Raw genomic sequence first — 19,843 nt, 5'->3', positions numbered from 1 at the left:
GCATACAAGAGTCACATCTCAACTTAAAAGACAAATACAGACTCAGGGTGAAAGGATGGTCATCCATATTTCAGGCAAATGGTAATCAGAAAAAAGCAGGTGTTGCAATTTTATTTGCAGATACAGTAGGCTTTAAACCATCAAAAGTAAGGAAGGACAAGAATGGTCACTTCATATTTGTTAAGGGTAATACTCAATATGACGAGATCTCAATTATTAATATCTATGCACCCAACCAGAATGCACCTCAATTTATAAGAGAAACTCTAACAGACATGAGTAACTTGATTTCCTCCAGCTCCATAATCGTTGGAGATTTCAACACTCCCTTGGCAGTGTTGGATCGATCCTCCAGAAAGAAGCTGAGCAAAGAAATCTTAGATTTAAACCTAACCATCCAATATTTAGATTTAGCAGACATCTACAGAACATTTCATCCCAACAGAACTGAATACACATACTTCTCATCAGCGCACGGAACTTACTCCAAAATTGATCACATTTTAGGTCACAAGTCTAACCTCAGTAAATTTAAAGGAATAGAAATTATTCCATGCATCTTCTCGGACCATCATGGAATAAAACTTGAATTGAGTAACAACAGGAATCTGCATACCCATACAAAAACATGGAAGTTAAATAACCTTATGCTGAATGATAGCTGGGTCAGAGATGAGATTAAGAAAGAAATCACCAATTTTTTTGGAACAAAACGACAATGAAGACACAAACTATCAGAACCTCTGGGACACTGCAAAGGCAGTTCTAAGAGGGAAATTTATAGCACTGCAAGCCTTCCTCAAGAGAACGGAAAGAGAGGAAGTTAACAACTTAATGGGACATCTCACGCAACTGGAAAAGGAAGAACATTCCAACCCCAAACCAAGTAGAAGAAAAGAAATAACCAAAATTAGAGCAGAATTAAATGAAATTGAAAACAAAAGAATAATACAACAGATCAATAAATCAAAAAGCTGGTTTTTCAAAAAGGTCAATAAAATAGATAAACCTCTGGCCAACCTAATCAGGAAAAAAAGAGTAAAATCTCTGATATCATCAATCAGAAACAACAAAGATGAAATAACCACAGACTCATCAGAAATCCAAAAAATCCTTAATGAATATTACAAGAAACTTTATTCTCAGAAATATGAAAATCTGAAGGAAATAGACCGATACTTGGAAGCATGCCACCTTCCAAGACTTAACCAGAATCAAGTGGAAATGTTGAACAGACCCATATCAAGTTCAGAAATAGCATCAACTATACAAAACCTCCCTAAAAAGAAAAGCCCGGGACCAGAAGGTTTCACGTCAGAATTCTACCAAACCTTTAAAGAGGAATTAGTACCTATATTACTCAACCTGTTCCAAAATGTAGAAAAAGAAGGAAGACTACCCAACACGTTCTATGAAGCAAACATCACCCTGATCCCCAAACCAGGAACAGACCCAACAAGAAAAGAAAATTATAGACCAATATCACTAATGAATATAGATGCAAAAATATTCAACAAGATCCTAACAAACAGAATCCAGCAACACATCAAACAAATTATACATCATGACCAAGTTGGTTTTATCCCAGGGTCTCAAGGCTGGTTCAATATACGTAAATCTATAAATGTAATTCAGCACATAAACAAATTAAAAAACAAAGACCATATGATTCTCTCAATTGATGCAGAAAAAGCTTTTGATAATATCCAGCATCCCTTCATGATCAGAACACTCAAGAAAATTGGTCTAGAAGGGACTTTTCTTAAACTGATAGAGGCTATCTACAGCAAACCCACAGCCAATATCATATTGAATGGAGTTAAATTGGAATCATTTCCACTCAGATCAGGAACCAGACAAGGCTGCCCATTGTCTCCATTGCTTTTCAACATTGTAATGGAAGTTTTAGCCACCGCAATTAGGGAAGAAAAGGCGATCAAGGGTATCCATATAGGGTCAGAAGAGATCAAACTCTCGCTCTTCGCAGATGATATGATTGTGTATCTGGAAAACACTAGGGACTCTACTACAAAACTCCTAGAAGTGATCAAGGAATACAGCAGCGTCTCAGGTTACAAAATCAACATTCATAAATCGGTAGCCTTTATATACACCAACAACAGTCAAATTGAAAAAGCAGTTAAGGACTCTATCCCATTCACAGTAGTGCCAAAGAAGATGAAATATTTGGGAATTTACCTAACAAAAGACGTGAAAGATCTCTATAAAGAGAACTATGAAACTCTAAGAAAAGAAATAGCTGAAAATGTTAACAAATGGAAAAACATACCATGCTCATGGCTAGGAAGAATCAACATTATCAAAATGTCCATACTACCCAAAGCAATATATAATTTCAACGCACTCCCTATTAAAGCTCCACTGTCATATTTTAAAGATCTTGAAAAAACATTACTTCGTTTTATATGGAATCAGAAAAAACCTCGAATATCCAAGACATTACTCAGAAATAAAAACAAAACAGGAGGAATCACACTACCAGACCTCAGACTTTACTACAAATCGATAGTGATCAAAACAGCATGGTATTGGCACAAAAACAGAGAAGTAGATATCTGGAATAGAATAGAGAACCAAGAGATGAATCCAGCTACTTACCACTATTTGATTTTTGACAAGCCAATTAAAAACATTCAGTGGGGAAAAGATTCCCTATTTAACAAATGGTGCTGGGTGAACTGGCTGGCAACCTGCAGAAGACTGAAATTGGACCCACACCTTTCACCATTAACTAAGATAGACTCTCATTGGATTAAAGATTTAAACTTAAGACATGAAACTATAAAAATACTAGAGGAGAATGCAGGGAAAACCCTTGAAGAAATTGGTCTGGGTGAGTATTTCATGAGGAGAACCCCCCGGGCAATTGAAGCAGCTTCAAAAATACACTACTGGGACTTGATCAAACTAAAAAGCTTCTGCACAGCTAAGAACACAGTAAGCAGAGCAAGCAGACAGCCCTCAGAATGGGAGAAGATATTTGCAGGGTATAACTCTGACAAAGGTTTAATAACCAGAATCCACAGAGAACTCAAACGCATCAGCAAGAAAAAAACAAGGGATCCCATCGCAGGCTGGGCAAGGGATTTGAAGAGAAACTTCTCTGAAGAAGACAGGCGCACGGCCTTCAGACATATGAAAAAATGCTCATCATCTTTAATCATCAGAGAAATGCAAATCAAAACTACTTTGAGATATCATCTAATTCCAATGAGACTAGCCTATATCACAAAATCTCAAGACCAGAGATGTTGGCGTGGATGCGGAGAAAAGGGAACACTTCTGCACTGCTGGTGGGAATGCAAATTAATACATTCCTTTTGGAAAGATATATGGAGAACACTCAGAGATCTAAAAATAGATCTGCCATTCAATCCTGTAATTCCTCTGCTGGGCATATACCCAGAAGACCAAAAATCACACCATAACAAAGATATTTGTACCAGAATGTTTATTGCAGCCCAATTCATAATAGCTAAGTCATGGAAAAAGCCCAAGTGCCCATCGATCCACGAATGGATTAATAAATTGTGGTATATGTATACCATGGAATACTATGCAGCCTTAAAGAAAGATGGAGACTTTACCTCTTTCATGTTTACATGGATGGAGCTGGAACATATTCTTCTTAGTAAAGTATCCCAAGAATGGAAGAAAAAATACCCAATGTACACAGCCCTACTATGAAACTAATTTGGGACTCTCACATGAAAGCTATAACCCAGCTACAACTTAACAATAGGGGGAAGTGGGAAAGGGGGGGTGGGTGGGTAGAGGGAGGGGAATCGGTGGGATCACACCTGTGGTGCATATTACAGGGGTATTTGAGAAACTTGGTAAATGTAGAATGTAAATGTTTTGGCACAGTAACTGAGATAACGCCGGAAAGGCTATGTTAACCACTGTGATAAAAATGTGTCAAATGGTTTATGAAGTGAGTGTATGATGCCCCATAATCATATCATTGTATACAGTTATGATTTAATAAAAAAAAAATACCAAAAAAAAAAAAAAAAAAGAATGGAGAAGCATGAATCCTATGTACTCAATTTTGATATGAAGACAATCAATGGCAATTAATGTCATGGTGGGGTGGGGGAAAAGGAGAGCAAAGAGAGATAGAAGGTGGGAGGGGTGGGGAAAAGAAGAGTAGAGAGAGGGAAGGAGGAGGTGGGTGGGACCTTGGTGTGTGCCACACCTTTTGGGGGCAAGACATGATTGCAAGAGGGACTTTGTCTAACAAATGCAATCAGTGTAACCTGGTTTCTTGTACCCTCAATTAATCGCCAACAATAAATAAATAAACCCCAACATATTGTACCACATGATTGCTTTAATGTACACAGCTATGATTTAATAAAATAAATAAATGAATAAATAAATGAAGAAAGAAAAGAAAGAAAGAAAAAAGAAAAGGCTAGAGAGAAAATGTTGAAATTAAAAAAAAAAGAAAAACAAAACAAATGAAAAGAAAAAAACCAAAAGCAAAAACAAAGCACTATATATATGTATATTGCTGAATATTGTCTGGGCAACAGGTAATCTTCTGGGGTATAAGATGTTAATCACAATGCTGATACAGCAATACAAGATGAAGACTGGAGGCCTCTGCTGATTTCCCAACCCCTACAGGGTTGAGAGCCTAAATCTCTCCTCAGCCCACTTAAAAGGTACTTTTAACTGTTAACCTTGGCTAAGCAGAAGCTTTCCCGGAAAAGCACTTGTCACTGGGATCACTCCTGAAGTGGCTGCTCACTTACCCAGTGTGCCAAAACCGTTCTCACTCTATGCCTCTGAGGGCCAAGGCTGTAAGGCATCTCAAGGCTGGTCTCCGCCTTTAGGCTGCTCAGTCACTAGATTACTTGCCCAAGGTCTCCCACCTGATCCTTGCTCTGCTACTCTGAGGGTGGAGCTTGCTGAGGCAGTTCTCCCACAATGGCTCCATGTGGCCCACAGCCCAACACTATTAGCTCTGTCTGGGCTCAATCTGGGGCCCTAGACGATGCTTAAAGTCCTCTGCACTCTCTCCCAAGCTCTCCCAAAGTAGTTCAAATGAGTCCCCAAGTCCAAAAAACCAAGACATCTCACAGGGAAGGCCTTTCCAGTTTGCAATCTCACTGCTGCTGTACTTACAGCTGCTGGTGGGATTGGACCGAGCAAACACACTCAACCACTTGCCAGTTCTCCACTGCTTTTGTCCTCCTCATGAGGTCCAGAAGTCTCTTGCCAACTCCCTGTGTTCCCAAAGGGATGTTTCTGGGCAGATCCCACCTGCCAGAGATGCCTGAAGTCTTCTTTCCCCAGTCTCACTGTACCCAGTTGCAAGGAAGCTGTTATTTGGCCGCCATCTTAAAACCTTTTTCTCTTCCTATTCTTATCTTAATTAAATTATTTTCAAAAGGAGTTAAAAGCACAGTAGGTATATTCTTTTTTTTCCACTCTCTTTTTTGATCAACATAATTTAAGAGTGCTGCAGAAGTTTAATGATAGGTTCAAGCGTGCATGAGATAAAAAAGATTGAAAAACAATGCTATAATGTGTATAATTAATGATCATCTAGCTTTGGCTCTGGGTGTTCTCAGTAGCAAAGACTCTGCATGAGTTCTTTTGTTGTAGTAAATCTGTGTGGTGTTTTTATCAAATGCAGCTTGTAGCAATGTGCTGTGTGAGTGACGGGTTCACCATCTCTTGCAAGTCAGAATGGTAGTCTCTGAAAGCTTAGGTCTTTTTCCAGTCGTGTGATTTTTTCACCCTCCAGTGCTTTTCACTGGGTTGAGCAGTTCCCCCTCAGACCAGTAGGTGGCGCATGGGCAACAACTGACTGTGGTAGAAGCAGGTGTCTATGATTGATATCCCAAGGGCAGCAAAAGCCCTGTTCCTGATAGAGGTGGTGGGAGTGGAAGACCTCACTGAGGACTTTGCAGTGGCAAGTAGGGGAGATGCCTCAGCTATACTACTAGGCCAGCAGGAAAGCAATCTGCCTCCCATCATGCCCCTGCCCCGGTGTTCCAGATGTTCAGATTTGAAAGACACTCCTGTTCGCCCACAGGAATGCTGATGTTCCATGTAGGGAGGAGATGGGATTCCACTCTTTGTGCACGCCTGAATCTGGAGGGTACGTCTCTCATGGGGATGCGGTCATTGGTTTTTCTATTTTTAGTAGAGATGGGGTCTCACTTTTGCTCAGGCTTGTCTTGAACTCCTGAGCTCAAGCAATCCCCTGCTTCAGCCTTCCAGAGTGCTAGGCTTACAGGAGTGAATCACTGTACCTGGCTGCTGACAATGTGTAGTGTTCTTTGGCTGGCAACTGCATAATTCCAATCTCTGTCTCCCTTGTTACAAGTATTGTCCCCATGTGTCTGTGTCCAGATTTCTCATTTTTGTAAGAAGACTAGTCATATTGAACTAGGGCCTACCCTAATGACCTCATTTTAACCTGGTTAAATGTGCAAAGATCCTACTTCCAAATAAGGTCACATTCTGAAATACTAGAGATTAAGACTTTAACATATTTTCTTTTGAGGGACACAATTCAAGCCATAGCACCCATAGAAGAAATATATAAATTATACTCCTATAAACATTCTTTTTTTTTTTTTGAGATGGAGTCTCACTCTGTCACCCTGGGTAGAGTGCCAAGGGTGTCATAGCTCACAGCAACCTCAAACTATGGGGCTTTAGGGATCCTCTTACCTCAGACTCCTGAACAGTTGGGACTACAGGTGCCCACCACAATGCCTGGCTAGTTTTAGTAGAGATGGGGTCTTGATCTTGCTTGGGCTGGTCTCAAACTCCTGAGCTCAAGTGATCTACCTACTTCCGCCTTCCCTAGAGCTAAGATAACAGGTGTGGGCCACCATGCCCATCTTTTGGGGGGGGAGGGGGATTAATGTAAGGGTACATATGACTGGGTTACATTGTTTGCATTTATTAGGTAGCATTCAAGTTGTAGTTGAGTCCTTCACCCAGGAGGTGTGCCATATGCCCTTACATTGTACACATTAGGTGGGAGCTTACTGAGTTCCCTCCCTTTATTCCTCCCTACCCAAATTTAATTGTGTTTTTCTTTCATATGGGCCTGTAGTTGTTCATTTACTAGTTTCAAATTAGTATTAAGTAAATAGGGTGTTTGCTTTTCCATTCTTAAAATACTTTACTAAGGAGAATGTTCTTTAATTCCATCCAGGTTGATCCAAAAGATGTAAAGTCTCTATCTTTTTTAATGGTTGAATAGTATTCCATGGCATATATATACCACAGTTTATTAATCCATCCATGGATTGATGGGCCCTTGGGTTGTTTCCATATCTTAGAAATTGTGAATTGAGCTGCTATAAGCATCAGAGTGCAAATGTACTTCCACAATCATTCTTGATGCACACTTGAATGCGTTTTCACTGGATTTGTATCTAAGATTGAAATTGCTGGGTCATAGGATATGTGTATCATCATCAACTTTTATAGATAATACCTAATAGTTTCCCAAAGTGGCAGAACATTTTTACAATGTTACCAGCAGTGTAAGTGTTCCATTTTCAATACTTAATACTGTCATACTTCTTAATTTTAGCCATTCTGCAAGGTTTAAAGCAAAGCTATAGGTTAATAGCAAAGCTAAGCGTGTGTTCATTTATTTTTTTTACCTTTTGCACACCTTATTTCAAGAATTATCTGTTGATGTTCCCTGTCTGCCTTCAATTTTCTCTTTTATTCTCCATAGAGACTGTCAAAAATTGCCAGTGCTGACTATATTTCAAGTCATTGTGGTGGGATTTTAATTAGCAATGGTTGTGCCTCAGATTAACCTCACTGACTACGATACTGCCACTGTAAAAAGCTTTTCTTTTTCTATTGATATGGAGGAGGTTTTTATTTGGTCTAGACATGTATGCCACCTGGCAGCTGATTCTCAATGAGTGTTTAAATTTCTACAATCTTCTGAACAATGGCATTGACAGCTTTTGATCTGAATCAACTTTTCAAGAATCTTCATACAGCAAATGACCTTCATACAGCATACTGCCTCCTTTTGGAGGATAGATTTGTATGTTATCTATCTGGGGAAAAAAAGGTAATGTCTTTCTCCAAGGCAAAGATGGGGCAGGTTTGCTAGCCATTCCTTTAAAGAATTGCATTTTGAAAGCATGAGGTTTCTCTGTTGTAGTATACCACTAAACCACTAAATGCACATCTAAGTAGACCACTCTGCATCACTGCTTACAGCATGTTGGGTGGGGTGGTCAAAAACCATCAAGCTCATATTGTCTGCTATGATGTAGATCAGGGGTCCTCAAACTACGGTCCGCAGGCCACATGCAGCACTGTGAATTGTATTTGTTCCCATTTTGTTTTTTACTTCAAAATAAGATATATGCAGTGTGCTTAGGAATTTTTTCATAGTTTGTTTTTTTAAACTATAGTCCGACCCTCCAATGGTCTGAGGGAGAGTGAATTGGCCCCCTCTTTAAAAAGTTTGAGGACGCCTGATGTAGATGATAAAGTCCTTTGTCTCTGACCCAGTAGTTGCATGTCTTCTGCCAGCATCCAGGAAACTGTGGCAGACTGGCTCTTTAGCTTTCAAGTAGGGTAAAATTTGAGCTCTTTCATGCTTTCTATATTGCAAAAATCTCCACCAACCAGGTGGCTCATCTGAGGGCAGTGCATGAGGCCCAGGGAAGCAATAGAGGCCCAGGCCAGCTAGGATATGGGATGTGAGAAGGTCCGGAGGCAAACCTGAAGGAGTCCTTGTGCCTCAGGATGGAGAAGCCCAGCTGCATCCTGAGAGGTGCCAGCTGTCAATGCAGATGGTGGGCTGCAGCTGCTGTCCACCAACATCCACCCTGCCATCCTTGCCACCACCTTCTTTGTGGGCACAATTTCCCACAAAATGTCCATCCTATTGCAGATGACAAGGAGCAAGAGCAAGTATTTGACAGTTAAGTCCTAATTTGAAGCAGAGTCCTCTGTGAAAATGGGGAATACGTTTGCAAACAGTCCTCCCTGATATGAAAATATTACTTCAACAACCCTAGTGATGGATTAAAAAAGAAAACTTCCTCTATGACTGATTCCAAAAGTAAATGTACCAAATGTTCTCCCTGTGATTCTTACTGGTGCATGGATCAACATGACAGCCTCAGTTTTGTCACTCAACCCACCACCTCCGGTATATGGGGCTGGCACCCTACTCCTTGAGCCACAGGTGGCCGCCCTTGTTTTCTATTGGTTACACCTATTTCCTGCTCCTTTCTTGGTTTCTTTTGTGTTAATCAAGTATTATTCTAATTATTTTTCTCTATTAGCTTTTTATTTATGTTTTCTTGTACTTTTTTATTGCTTGCTCTAGAAATTTTAGTACTCATTTCTAACCTACTATGGTCAATCTTAAATTAGGATTTTAATACTTTTTGATTGCAAGCACTATTTAAATGTTTAACGTCATTTACTTCTCCATTTATCCTTTATTGCCTTTTATTCTGTTTCTTTATTTTTTTTATTAAATATATGGACTAAACATTCCAATTAAAAAATGAAGATTATTAGACTGGATTTTTAAAATACAGGTAGTGGTACTCTTTGGCTTCTGCTTATAATAAACCAACTCTAAGTGTAGAGACTGCTTAGAAGCAACTGTGACAATACGTGCAGGAATGTAAGGACCCTGAAATATTATGTGAACGTGGGGGTTTATGTGCTGGGAAGTAGAGTTCTATGTCACTCTCCCACCTTCCCCACCAAGCTCAGGAGATGGTCTGTGCTAGGAGTGTGCCCTGGCTTGATGTGCTGGGTAAATGTGTGTGGCAGTCAGGAAGTGACTGGAGGAAGTGACTCATGAGACAGAGGCCAAGCACCTTTCAGCACCAGCAGCTGGATTCCAGTGGGCCCAGGTATTTTCCTGGGGAAGCCTAGATTGCAAACGTGAGACCTGCTTATAAAGAGTCATGTATGTATCCTCATGGTAATAAAACACCTCCCCCTGGGGATAAAAACCCCCAACTAAATTCTGCTTACAAAAGAGACATTTTAAATACAGGAGAACAATTTGGTTTAAAGTAAAAGCATATAGAGATACCCAATGCATACACTAATCCCCCAAAAGCTGATGTGGCTATGTTAAGGATGAGCACAGGAGACCTTAAGATAAGAAGTATTACTGGGGAAAAAGAAGCATTTCATAATGATAAAAGAGTCAATTCAATAAAAATGCATAGTAATCCTATATATGTACACACTTAATAACAAGATATAGGGTGTCTGGCCGGGGGCAGTGGCTCACACCTATAATCCTAGCACTCTGGGAGGCCGAGGTGGGTGGATTGCTTGAGTTCACGAGTTCAAGACCAGCCTGAACATAAGCAAGACCTCTGTCATCTCTACTAAAAATAGAAAAACTGAGGCAAGAGGATTGCTTGAGCCCAAGAGTTGGAGGTTGCTGTGAGCTGTGATGCCACAGCACTCTACCCAGGGCAACAGCTTGAGACTCTGTCTAAAAAAAAGAAAAGAAAAAGATACAAGATGTCTATAAAGTTAGTGTGCATTTTTTATATTTATACTTCACAAATTAAAATGAAAAATAGACAAACCCACAATCACAACGATTTTAAGGTACAGACTGAGTATCCCTTATCTGAAATGCTTGGGTCCAGAAATGTTTCAGATTTTGGAATAATTGCATATGAGATACCTTGGGATGGGACCCCAGTCTAAACATGAAATTCATTTGTTTTATTTACACATAAGCTGAACAGTACAGAACATTTTTTATAATTTTGCACATGAAACAAAGTTTATGAATAGTGAACCACCAGAAAGCAAAGGGGCCATTATCTCAGACACCCATGTGAATATCTTCATTGTCTGACATTACCATCATTTCCAACTCTGAATAAATACACATCTGATAAACATTCATTTTCTTACAATTATTCACACATAAGTACTCAGCAGTAAAAAATATGACATACCATTAATACAGGGGAAAATGGTGTGTTCAGGGCAATTAAGCAGCGCAGTAGCTTCAGCAGGGTATCTGTCTCAGCTGGTAAGCAGCAACAACAAACAATGGCAGGTTTTCAGTCTCCACCTCTGATGCCATGTTTTGATGAAAAGGCTACTATATGGTATTTTATTTTTTTTTAGATGAGAAGCAACATCAGACACAATTGAGAGACCAGGAAGTGGGTCCTCCAGGGATGAAAAGGCGTTTTGTTGGATGACTTTTAAAACATTTCCTCTGGAGCTATCGGCCTCATCAACAGTTTTTATCTTAGAAGTCTCTCTTTGATTTTATGAACTGACATGGTTTCTTGTTCTGTTTATGAATGTATACTGCCCTAGTCCCTCAATAAACCCATCACACAGTTCCAACCATGTCATCTGTGGGCATGTTTTCTGCAGCGTAAACAATGTCATCTTCAGTGCCACTATTACTATGATCACCTTGATCCAGAACCATTTTGGCTGCTTCCCTGTCAAATCGATTATTGCACACTTAGAGGCTTTTTCTGAGACAGAGTCTCCCTTTGTCACCCTTGGTAGAGTGCTGTGGCATCACAGCTCACAGCAACCTTACACTCTTGAGCTTAAGTGAGTCTCTTGCCTCAGCCTCCTAGTAGCTGGGACTACAGGCACCCGCCACAACATCTGGCTATTTTTAGAGATGAGGTCTTGCGCTTGCTCAGGCTGGTCTTCTAACTCTTGAGTTCAAGCAGTCTACCCACCTCAGCCTCCCAGAGTGCTGGAATTATAGGTGTGAGCCACTGTAATTACATGTTAGGTTAGCCACCTAACCCAGAGGCAGAGTTTGATATTAAAAATTTTTCAATATCCCCTTCTTCCAAGATACTGACGGGCTCTGAAGGTATATTTTTTATAAATATAAGGAGGTCAGACATCACTTTTTCTCACTTGACATACAGAATCCTTTAAAGACATCACATTGTCCATCATCACTAAACATAGTCACAGACCAGAGATTTATGACAGGCACACACAGCTGTGTCTTTAGTCACTGTTCCAAATGTTTGCAACAACACAGACAACACCCTCGTGCTAAGCTGTTTTTGAAAACCTCCCACATCTACCCCTCTGTCCACTGCTGCTAGCTCAAGAAAGTGTTTTTTATTTCCTTTTCACCAATCCTCACAAAATGTAGTCTGTGCTGGAGGAACGGGAGGAGTACTGATGGACGGATGATGATATTTCCCAGCCCTCCCTGGGAATTTGTCTTCCTATGGAGAAGAAGATGTAGCTGCAACTTTTCTGAAATATTTCCAAGAGGTGTTTCTTGAACTTCTCACCCATGAAAGCATAGATAATAGGGTTCACACAACAGTGAGTGAAGGAAATGGTTTCTGTGACATGGGTGGCATAAATCAGCTGCTGGTTCATGGCACACCCATCCAAGATGTGCATGTTGTGCAGGGAGGTGAGGAAGAGGACCAGGTTGAATGGGACCCAGAAGAGTAAAGACGCAATGACCACAATGAGCACCAACTTGATGGCCTTAGTCTTGTTCCGATTTTGGCACCGCTTCAGCTGGTGCAGGATGCTAATGTAGCAGAACAGAAGAATAGTGAATGGTATCAACAGGCCTAAGATGTTCATTTCAAAGTGGATAAAGATCTTCCACTTCAAAGTCTGTTGATTGTAAGATGAATAACACTGTAGAATACCATCTTCAGAGTCCACTTGGTAAAATTTTAGCAATGGGCTGGTGGCTAGAATGGCAGTCAGCCATACTGCCAGGCTCAGGGCTGTGCCCATTCTGGCCGTTCTCACTTTTATGGCATACACAGCATGGACAATAGCCAGGTACCTGTCCACACTCATAAGGGTGATGAAGAACATGCTGCTGAAGAAGCCAATGTAATACAAGCCAGAGATGACCTTGCACATTACAGTCCCAAACACCCACTGGTCCAGCTGATAGTGGGTCTGAAAGGGGAAGGAGAAAACAAAAAGCAGGTCAGACAGGGCCAGGTTCAAGAGGTACACGTCTGTGATGCTCCTCAGTTTCTTGCAGGCCACAAGGACCAGGATGATCAGGATGTTTCCCAGAAGACCGAATACAAACAGGAGGCAATAAAAGATGGCAAGAAGCAGCTTGCTGTTCCTCTGGATAAGTTCCCCATCACAGGGGCTTGAGAAGAGATCAGGATAGTAGTCATCAGTCACTGTTGTCACATTGGGTTCAAGTGTATAATCCATCGAGGCGGGGGACCTGGTCACAGAGACACATAAAAGAGATTCATTCCTTAAAAATAACTTGATTTTTAAAAAGTTAGTGAATCATGTCCCCTCCAAATTTATACGCTGATGCTCTCCTCCACAGTGTGACAGTTTGCAGTAGGTCCTTTAAGGAGATAACTGAGGTTAAATACAATTAGAAAAGCGGGGTCTTCATTACATAGAACTCATGCCCTTACAAGAAGAGAAAGAACAGAAATTTCTTTCTTTTTCATTGTGCACAGAGAAAAGACCATCTGAGGACACAGTGAGAAGGTGGCAATATGCAAGCCAGAAAGAGAGGCCTCCCCAGAAACTACCCTTGTTGGCACCTTGGTCTTGGACTTACAGCCTTCACAGCTCTGAGAAAATATATTTCTGTTGTTTAAGCCACCCCATCTATGATATTTTGTTATGGCAGCCCCAGCTAGTGCAATCGAGTTAGGTGGGATGAGAAAAGCCAAAATTTCCAAAGCAAATGTAAATATTAATTACTTACAATTTCATCTTCCAGAATTACCAACTGCTAACAGATTATCATATTCGCTTTGAGCTTTTCCTTCCTCCCTCCCTCCCTCCCTTCCTTCCCTCCTTCCCCCCTTCCCTCCTTTCTTCCTTTTTTTGGCAGTAAGAGATGAAGCCAAAGTTCCCTTTAACTGCACAAACTAATTCCCATGTGTCAAAAACAACTGCTAAAACCAATTTGGTATGTATCATTCTAAACCAGATTACCCCTGTACTTTTACATATTTATGAAGCAACATGTATATTTTGTATTTACTTTTTAATGGACATAAATGATATATCATGTTTTTCATTTTACATTTTCCTTATTAATTTAGAGATAAATGTGCATGATACTCATAAATTTAATTCATTCTTTTAATTACTTCCCTAAACTTCAGAAATAACTAATTTTTTAAAAATGCAATTGATCCCAGTTATATTAGCAATAAAAATTACTAGAATATACTTAATAAAAAACGCGATTTAATTCTGTAAAAGCTTATAATATTTTCTTGAAGAACATAAAAGAAGGCATGATTGAAAGGAAATAATAATGTGGCAGAAGTGGGGCGAGGAGCCGCTGCAACTCGGCGCGGAGGAGGCAGGAATCCGAGCTGGAGCCGAACCCGATCCGGGTAGGTACCATGGACGATCCGCTCCAAAGAGGCGACGGAGCGCAAGATCCAGGCTCCGCAGCAGCAGGCTGTTGATGCAGAGGAGAGAGCCGAGCGTCTCCAGTGGCAAGTGGAGGGAGAAAGGCGGCCTGGGAGCCGGCCGAGGCTGAGGTGGCCTCCTTGAACTGCAGGATCCAGCTGGTTGAAGAGGAGCTGGACCGGGCCCAGGAGCGCCTGGCCACTGCTCTGCAAAAGCTGGAGGAAGCGGAAAAAGCTGCTAACGAGATATATATATAGCAGAAGGTTATTGAAAACCGGGCCTTAAAAGATGAAGGAAAGATGCAACTGCAGGAAATCCAGCTCAAAGAAGCTAAGCATATTGCAGAAGAGGCAGATAGGAAGTACGAAGAAGTGGCTCGCAAGCTGGTGGTTATTGAAGGAGACTTGGAATGCACAGAGGAATGCGCCAAGCTGGCAGAGTCCGGCTGGGGAGAGATGGATGAGCAGGTCAGATGATGGACCAGAACCTGAAGTGTCTGAGCGCTGCTGAAGAAAAGCATTCTCAAAAAGAAGAAAAACATGAGGAAGAGAGAAAGATTCTTACTGCCAGGCTCAGTGCTCGTAGCCCAGTGGTTAGGGTGCAGGCCACATACACCTAGGCTGGCAGGTTCTAATCCGGCCCAGCCCAGCTAAATAACAATGACAACTGCAACCAAGAAATAGCCAGGCGGTTGTGGCAGGCTGAGTCCCAGCTATGTGGGAGGCTGAGGCAAGAGAATAGCTTACGCCCAAGAGTTTGAGGTTGCTGTGAGCTGCGACTCTACCCTACCGAGAGTGACATAGTGAGACTCTGTCTCAAAAAAAAAAAAAAAAAAAATTAAAAAAAAGATTCTTACTGAGAAACTCAAGGAGGTTTCATGAGACCTGTGATGAGTTTGCTGAGAGATCGGTAGCCAGGCTGGAAAAGACAATTGATGATTTGGAAGATTTGGAAGATAAACTGAAATGTACCAAAGAGGAGCACCTCTGTACACAAGGGATGCTGGGCCAGACTCTGCTCGACCCCACTGAGACGTAGAGCACCCCAGTCCTGCCCTGCTGCTGCTTCTCCCTCTGACCCTGACTCCGCCTGAGGCCAGCCTGCCCCAAGCTGACCTTCAAACGGAGGGCTGATCTTTAACTGGAAGGCTGCTTTCTCCTTTTGCCGCCCGCTTCATCCCTCTCCCTGCCCACTCCACCAACATGTCTTTCTAGCCAAATTGTCTCTGCCTCTTCCCAGAGATTCCAGCTGGGCTGGAGCCTGAGAAGCTTTGGGAACAACAATTAAGAGAATGCGAGCACAATGCATGTTGTGATGTACACATTTTGTAACTACTTTTTTGTTGTAGCAACTATTTGTAAAACATTCCAAATACTTCCTCAGCTCTGAAGCATCAATCTAATCCCTTTCTCACTTTTGGAAGGTGACTTTTCAGCTTAAAGCATATCTTCTTAGAGGAGGGAAAAAGATATGGGCCTGCCTCACTTAGAACCAAAACCAGCCCAGGAAAAGACTCCTCTATGGAAACCTCATCATTCTGCACAAAATACCAGCTAAACCAGAAAGGTGATCCCAGGAAGAGTTGGCACACTCCCGCTCCCCCAAAAAAATCCCAACAAAAAATGCTGTTCAGGTTTTCAGCTTTAAGGTATCTTTGGACAACTTTATTTTTTCTTTTTTATTTGAAGTGACCAAATTAAGATGCAAAGACCTCTGAGACCAGATTTTTTATTTATTTATTTTTTTTGGAGACAGAATCTCAAGCTGTCACCCTGGGTAGAGAGCTGTGGTGCCGTAGCTCATGGTAACCTCCAGCTGGGGCTCAAGTGATCCTCTTGCCTGAGTTTTTCTACTTTTAGTAGAGATGGGGTCTCACTTTTGCTCAGGCTGGTCTCAAACTCCTGAGCTCAAGCAATCCATCGGCCTTGGCCTCCCAGAGTGCTAGGATTATAGGCATGAGCCACCTCGCCTGTACTGAGACCAGATTTTTACCCTGTCTCTACCCTCTTGCAACCACTCACAGAATGGATCACATGCTCCTTACGTTGAGTTGACCACATAATTGCTCTCCTGCCTTTTTGAAACAAAGAAAATTATGATTTTGCCACTAATTTAGCCATATGGAACTCATCTCATTACCCTTTTCTGGGTCTGAAGCTGCTGTCTCCAAAAGTGCCATCCTATTATCCTTTGCATCAGTCCGGGCTGGAGAAATCTTGAATAGCATATATAAAAGACTTTGAAAATTATATATTATTTTGAAATGTTGCTGTTTTGGCTTTGGGCCAACCTGGCCACCCCATCTGGCTGTGAGAGCTCTCTATAGTCTTTAGGCTGGCAGTGTACTACAAATCTTTTAAAGTTTGTTTCCCTGCCCAGTCCCCACCTTTTGGTGAGGTTTCTGTGAGTGAGGCCTGTTAGGTGTACATCCTGCAGCTTACTGGCTTAACATGTACTCTCCTTTGGTGTGGTCTCTCTGGGGCCCATGGGGAGAAAGAGAAAACCAATAATGCAACTGTTTTGATACTGAATATTGCTGTGTGTGTTTTTGAAATAAAGAACCAGTCCCTCCAACTCTCAAAAACAACAACAACAACAACAACAACAACAAAAACAAAGGACAGGAAATATATACTACATTCATGAAAGGGAAGATTCAACATGTAAAATGTGACTATTCTTCTCAAATTGTTATACATAGTTAATGCAATTTCAATCCAAATATATTATTTTTCCAAGACATTTGTTTGCGTTACATTCAAGTGCCTGTCTGCTGCACCACATCTCTATAATGTTAAACAAGCAAGCAGCGTCTGTGTGTGTGTGTGTGTGTGTGTGTGTGTGTGTGTGTGTGTGTGTGAAGGTCTCACTATGTTGTCCAGGCTGGAGTACACTGGCTATGAATGGACTTGACCACAGAGCACTATAATCTCCAAGTCCTGAGCTCAAACTATCTTCTGTCTCAGTCTCCTGAGTAGCTGGGACTACAGGTACGGGTCAATACACCCAGCTGATTTTTAAAGATAATAATTTTATTTAGGTATATATCCAAAGTAAATTTAAATAACATAATTTCTCAAGTATACAGTTGGGTCCTTTTTTTTTGCCAATTATCTCTAGAAACAATAGTTTCCCTTATATCTGCCTTGCTATTTGTCTTTTACAGTTCTTTTTAATTAATTCATTTATTTTGAGATAGGATCTAGCTCTGTTGTTCAGGCTGGACTGCGGTAGTGTGATCACAGCTCATTGTAGCCTTCACCTCCTGAACTCAAGTGATTTTCCTGCCTCAGCCTCCCATGTAACTAGGACTATAGGTATGTGCCATCATGTCTGGTTAAATTTTTTTTATTTTTTGTGGAGATGGTGATCTCACTACATTTCCCAGGCTGTTCTTGAACTCCTCCCACCCTGCCTTCCCAAACGGCTGGGATTACAGGAATGAGCTGCCACACTTGGCCTTCCGTTATTTTTTAAAACAATTTTTAGTTTACCTTTCTTCTGTTCTGCTCCTTAACATACTAGAATAATATTAGATGCTCAACCCAGCTCTTTTATTATTAAAATCCATGGAAAGTATTAATAATGCTTCCTACCATTTATTAAGGGGGACCAGATTTTTTTTTTTTTTAGATAGTCTCAGTTTGTCTCCCTTGGTAGAGTGCTGTGGCATCATAGCTCGTGGCAACCTCAAAGTCTTGGGCACAAGTGATCCTCTTGCCGCAGTCTCTCAAGTAGCTGGGACTATAGCTGCCTGCCACAACACCCTATTTTTAGAGACAGAGTCTCACTTTAAGTCAGGCTGGGTGGGGACCAGAAATTTTCAATGTATCACTTATTCCTCAAGAATTCCTGTGAAGCAGATACCAATATCATCTTTTTATTTCTGGAGTTATGATTACATCTGAATCTCAGAGTTCAGTGTCCAAAGTCACACTGAAGGTGAAGCAATAGAGCCAGGACCTCTGAAATATTCCTCTTTCCTTTGCCTACCCTCAAAAATATGAAAATATCCCTGCCTACTCTTTCCCCAAACATGTTTATAACACATACCTGGTTTAGAGCCTTTGTTCTGGAGATTTCAGTGCTTCAAATTCCTTCTTCTCAGAGTCGGTACCTTGGTGTGTATGTGAAGTTCAGTAGCTCCTCTGGAGGTGTCCTCCAGAGCAGATAAAGAGCAGAGAGAAGGGCGGAGCGCAGTGGCCCATAGCCTGAGCTCACAGGTTTGAGACCAGCCTGAGCCAAGATAAATTACTGAAATTAATTATGCATCATGCAATTGGAAGATGGCATTGCATTGAAGCCCCTGAATCCAATTCCTTTTGCCTAATAATTTCTTCTCTCAGAAATATCTCCTAGTACATGAATTAATATCTGGGTAACTCCCCTCAGCAATTTCATCATGTTCTGACACAGTCTGGGGAAAACCAGACTGTGGTTTTTTTTGTGACTCTTTTTTTTTTATTATTAAATCATAGGTGTATATATTAATGCGATCCTGGGGCACCATACACTGGCTTTATAGACTGTTTGACACATTTTCATCACACTGGTTAACATAGCCTTCCTGGCATTTTCTTAGTTATTGTGTTAAGACATTTACATTCTACATTTACTAAGTTTCACATGTACCCTTGTAAGATGTACCTCAGGTGTAATCCCACCAATCACCCTCCCTCCATCCACCTATAAGCAAAGAGCCCTGACCTAAAGGCTCTCAAGTATTGCTGATCCATGCTATGAGGGTGGAAAGTAAGAACGTACCTCATCAGTAATGGGGCAGGGACAGGGAAAGCCACTTTCCCCTCCGCAGACCAACTAAGCAAGGCCCAAAGGACTAATATGAAATTTCCCCAAGCCCAATTTCCAGGTTGGGCCTATTTAAACCCCAGAGAGTCCTTATTATGAATGCCTAAGAATTTTTTATCTGCTGTTCCTCCATACTAGGCACAATGCCTGGTGCACAGCAACTTCTTTAAAAGTGGTTAAATGGAGAAGGAGGCAAGATGATGATGTGGAATCAGATGGGGAGTTGGGGTGGAGGGAGAACTGCACAGCCAGGACTAAAGCATGAACCTCCTTCTGTGACTTCTGGGCCCTGGTAGGACTGGGCACCCACCTGCCCTTCTCCTGTGTGTCAATTTCCTGGGCTGCTACAACAAATTACCACAAACCCAGCATTTTAGAACAATGAGACATTTGTTCTCTCACAGTTATGGAGCCCAGATGGCCAAAATCCAGCAGGGCTGCCCTTCCTCTGGAGGCCCTAAGGGAGAATCCCTCTTTCCCTCTTGCAGCTCTCGGCAGCTGCCCCAGCAGTCCTCCCCGGTGGCCACATCAGTCCAACCTCTGCCTCTGTCTTCATATCTCCTTCTACCCTGTCTGTGTCAAATCTCCCTCCACCTCTAGTTTATAAGGACATTTGAGATAGCAT

At 41.4% G+C, this 19,843-nt stretch overlaps 1 protein-coding gene and 2 pseudogenes across 1 annotated transcript; 1 reads left to right on the top strand and 2 right to left on the bottom strand.

Annotated features, from left to right (window-relative positions):
- Positions 1 to 7,732: 7,732 nt before the first annotated feature.
- On the bottom strand, positions 7,733 to 7,860 carry LOC128592790 (uncharacterized; annotated as a pseudogene).
- A 4,036-nt stretch (positions 7,861 to 11,896) lies between these two features.
- CCR8 (C-C motif chemokine receptor 8) lies at positions 11,897 to 18,547 on the bottom strand. The gene is made up of 2 exons (XM_053599737.1): positions 18,463 to 18,547; positions 11,897 to 13,243 (listed from the first exon to the last, which is right to left on the bottom strand). Exon 2 carries the CDS (start codon positions 13,228 to 13,230, stop codon positions 12,163 to 12,165), a length of 1,068 nt encoding a protein of 355 aa, XP_053455712.1. The 5' UTR covers positions 13,231 to 13,243; positions 18,463 to 18,547; the 3' UTR covers positions 11,897 to 12,162.
- LOC128591379 (tropomyosin alpha-3 chain-like) lies at positions 13,883 to 15,447 on the top strand (annotated as a pseudogene).
- Positions 18,548 to 19,843: the final 1,296 nt, after the last annotated feature.

This window comes from Nycticebus coucang, chromosome 8, assembly GCF_027406575.1.
Source record: "Nycticebus coucang isolate mNycCou1 chromosome 8, mNycCou1.pri, whole genome shotgun sequence".
Classification (NCBI taxonomy): Eukaryota; Metazoa; Chordata; class Mammalia; order Primates; family Lorisidae; genus Nycticebus; species Nycticebus coucang.
This window is presented reverse-complemented; position numbering and strand designations above follow the sequence as displayed.

Coding starts and splice junctions, on each gene's coding strand:
- CCR8 (XM_053599737.1), bottom strand. CDS start 13,230: ATGGATTATACACTTGAACCCAATGTGACAACAGTGACTGATGACTAC.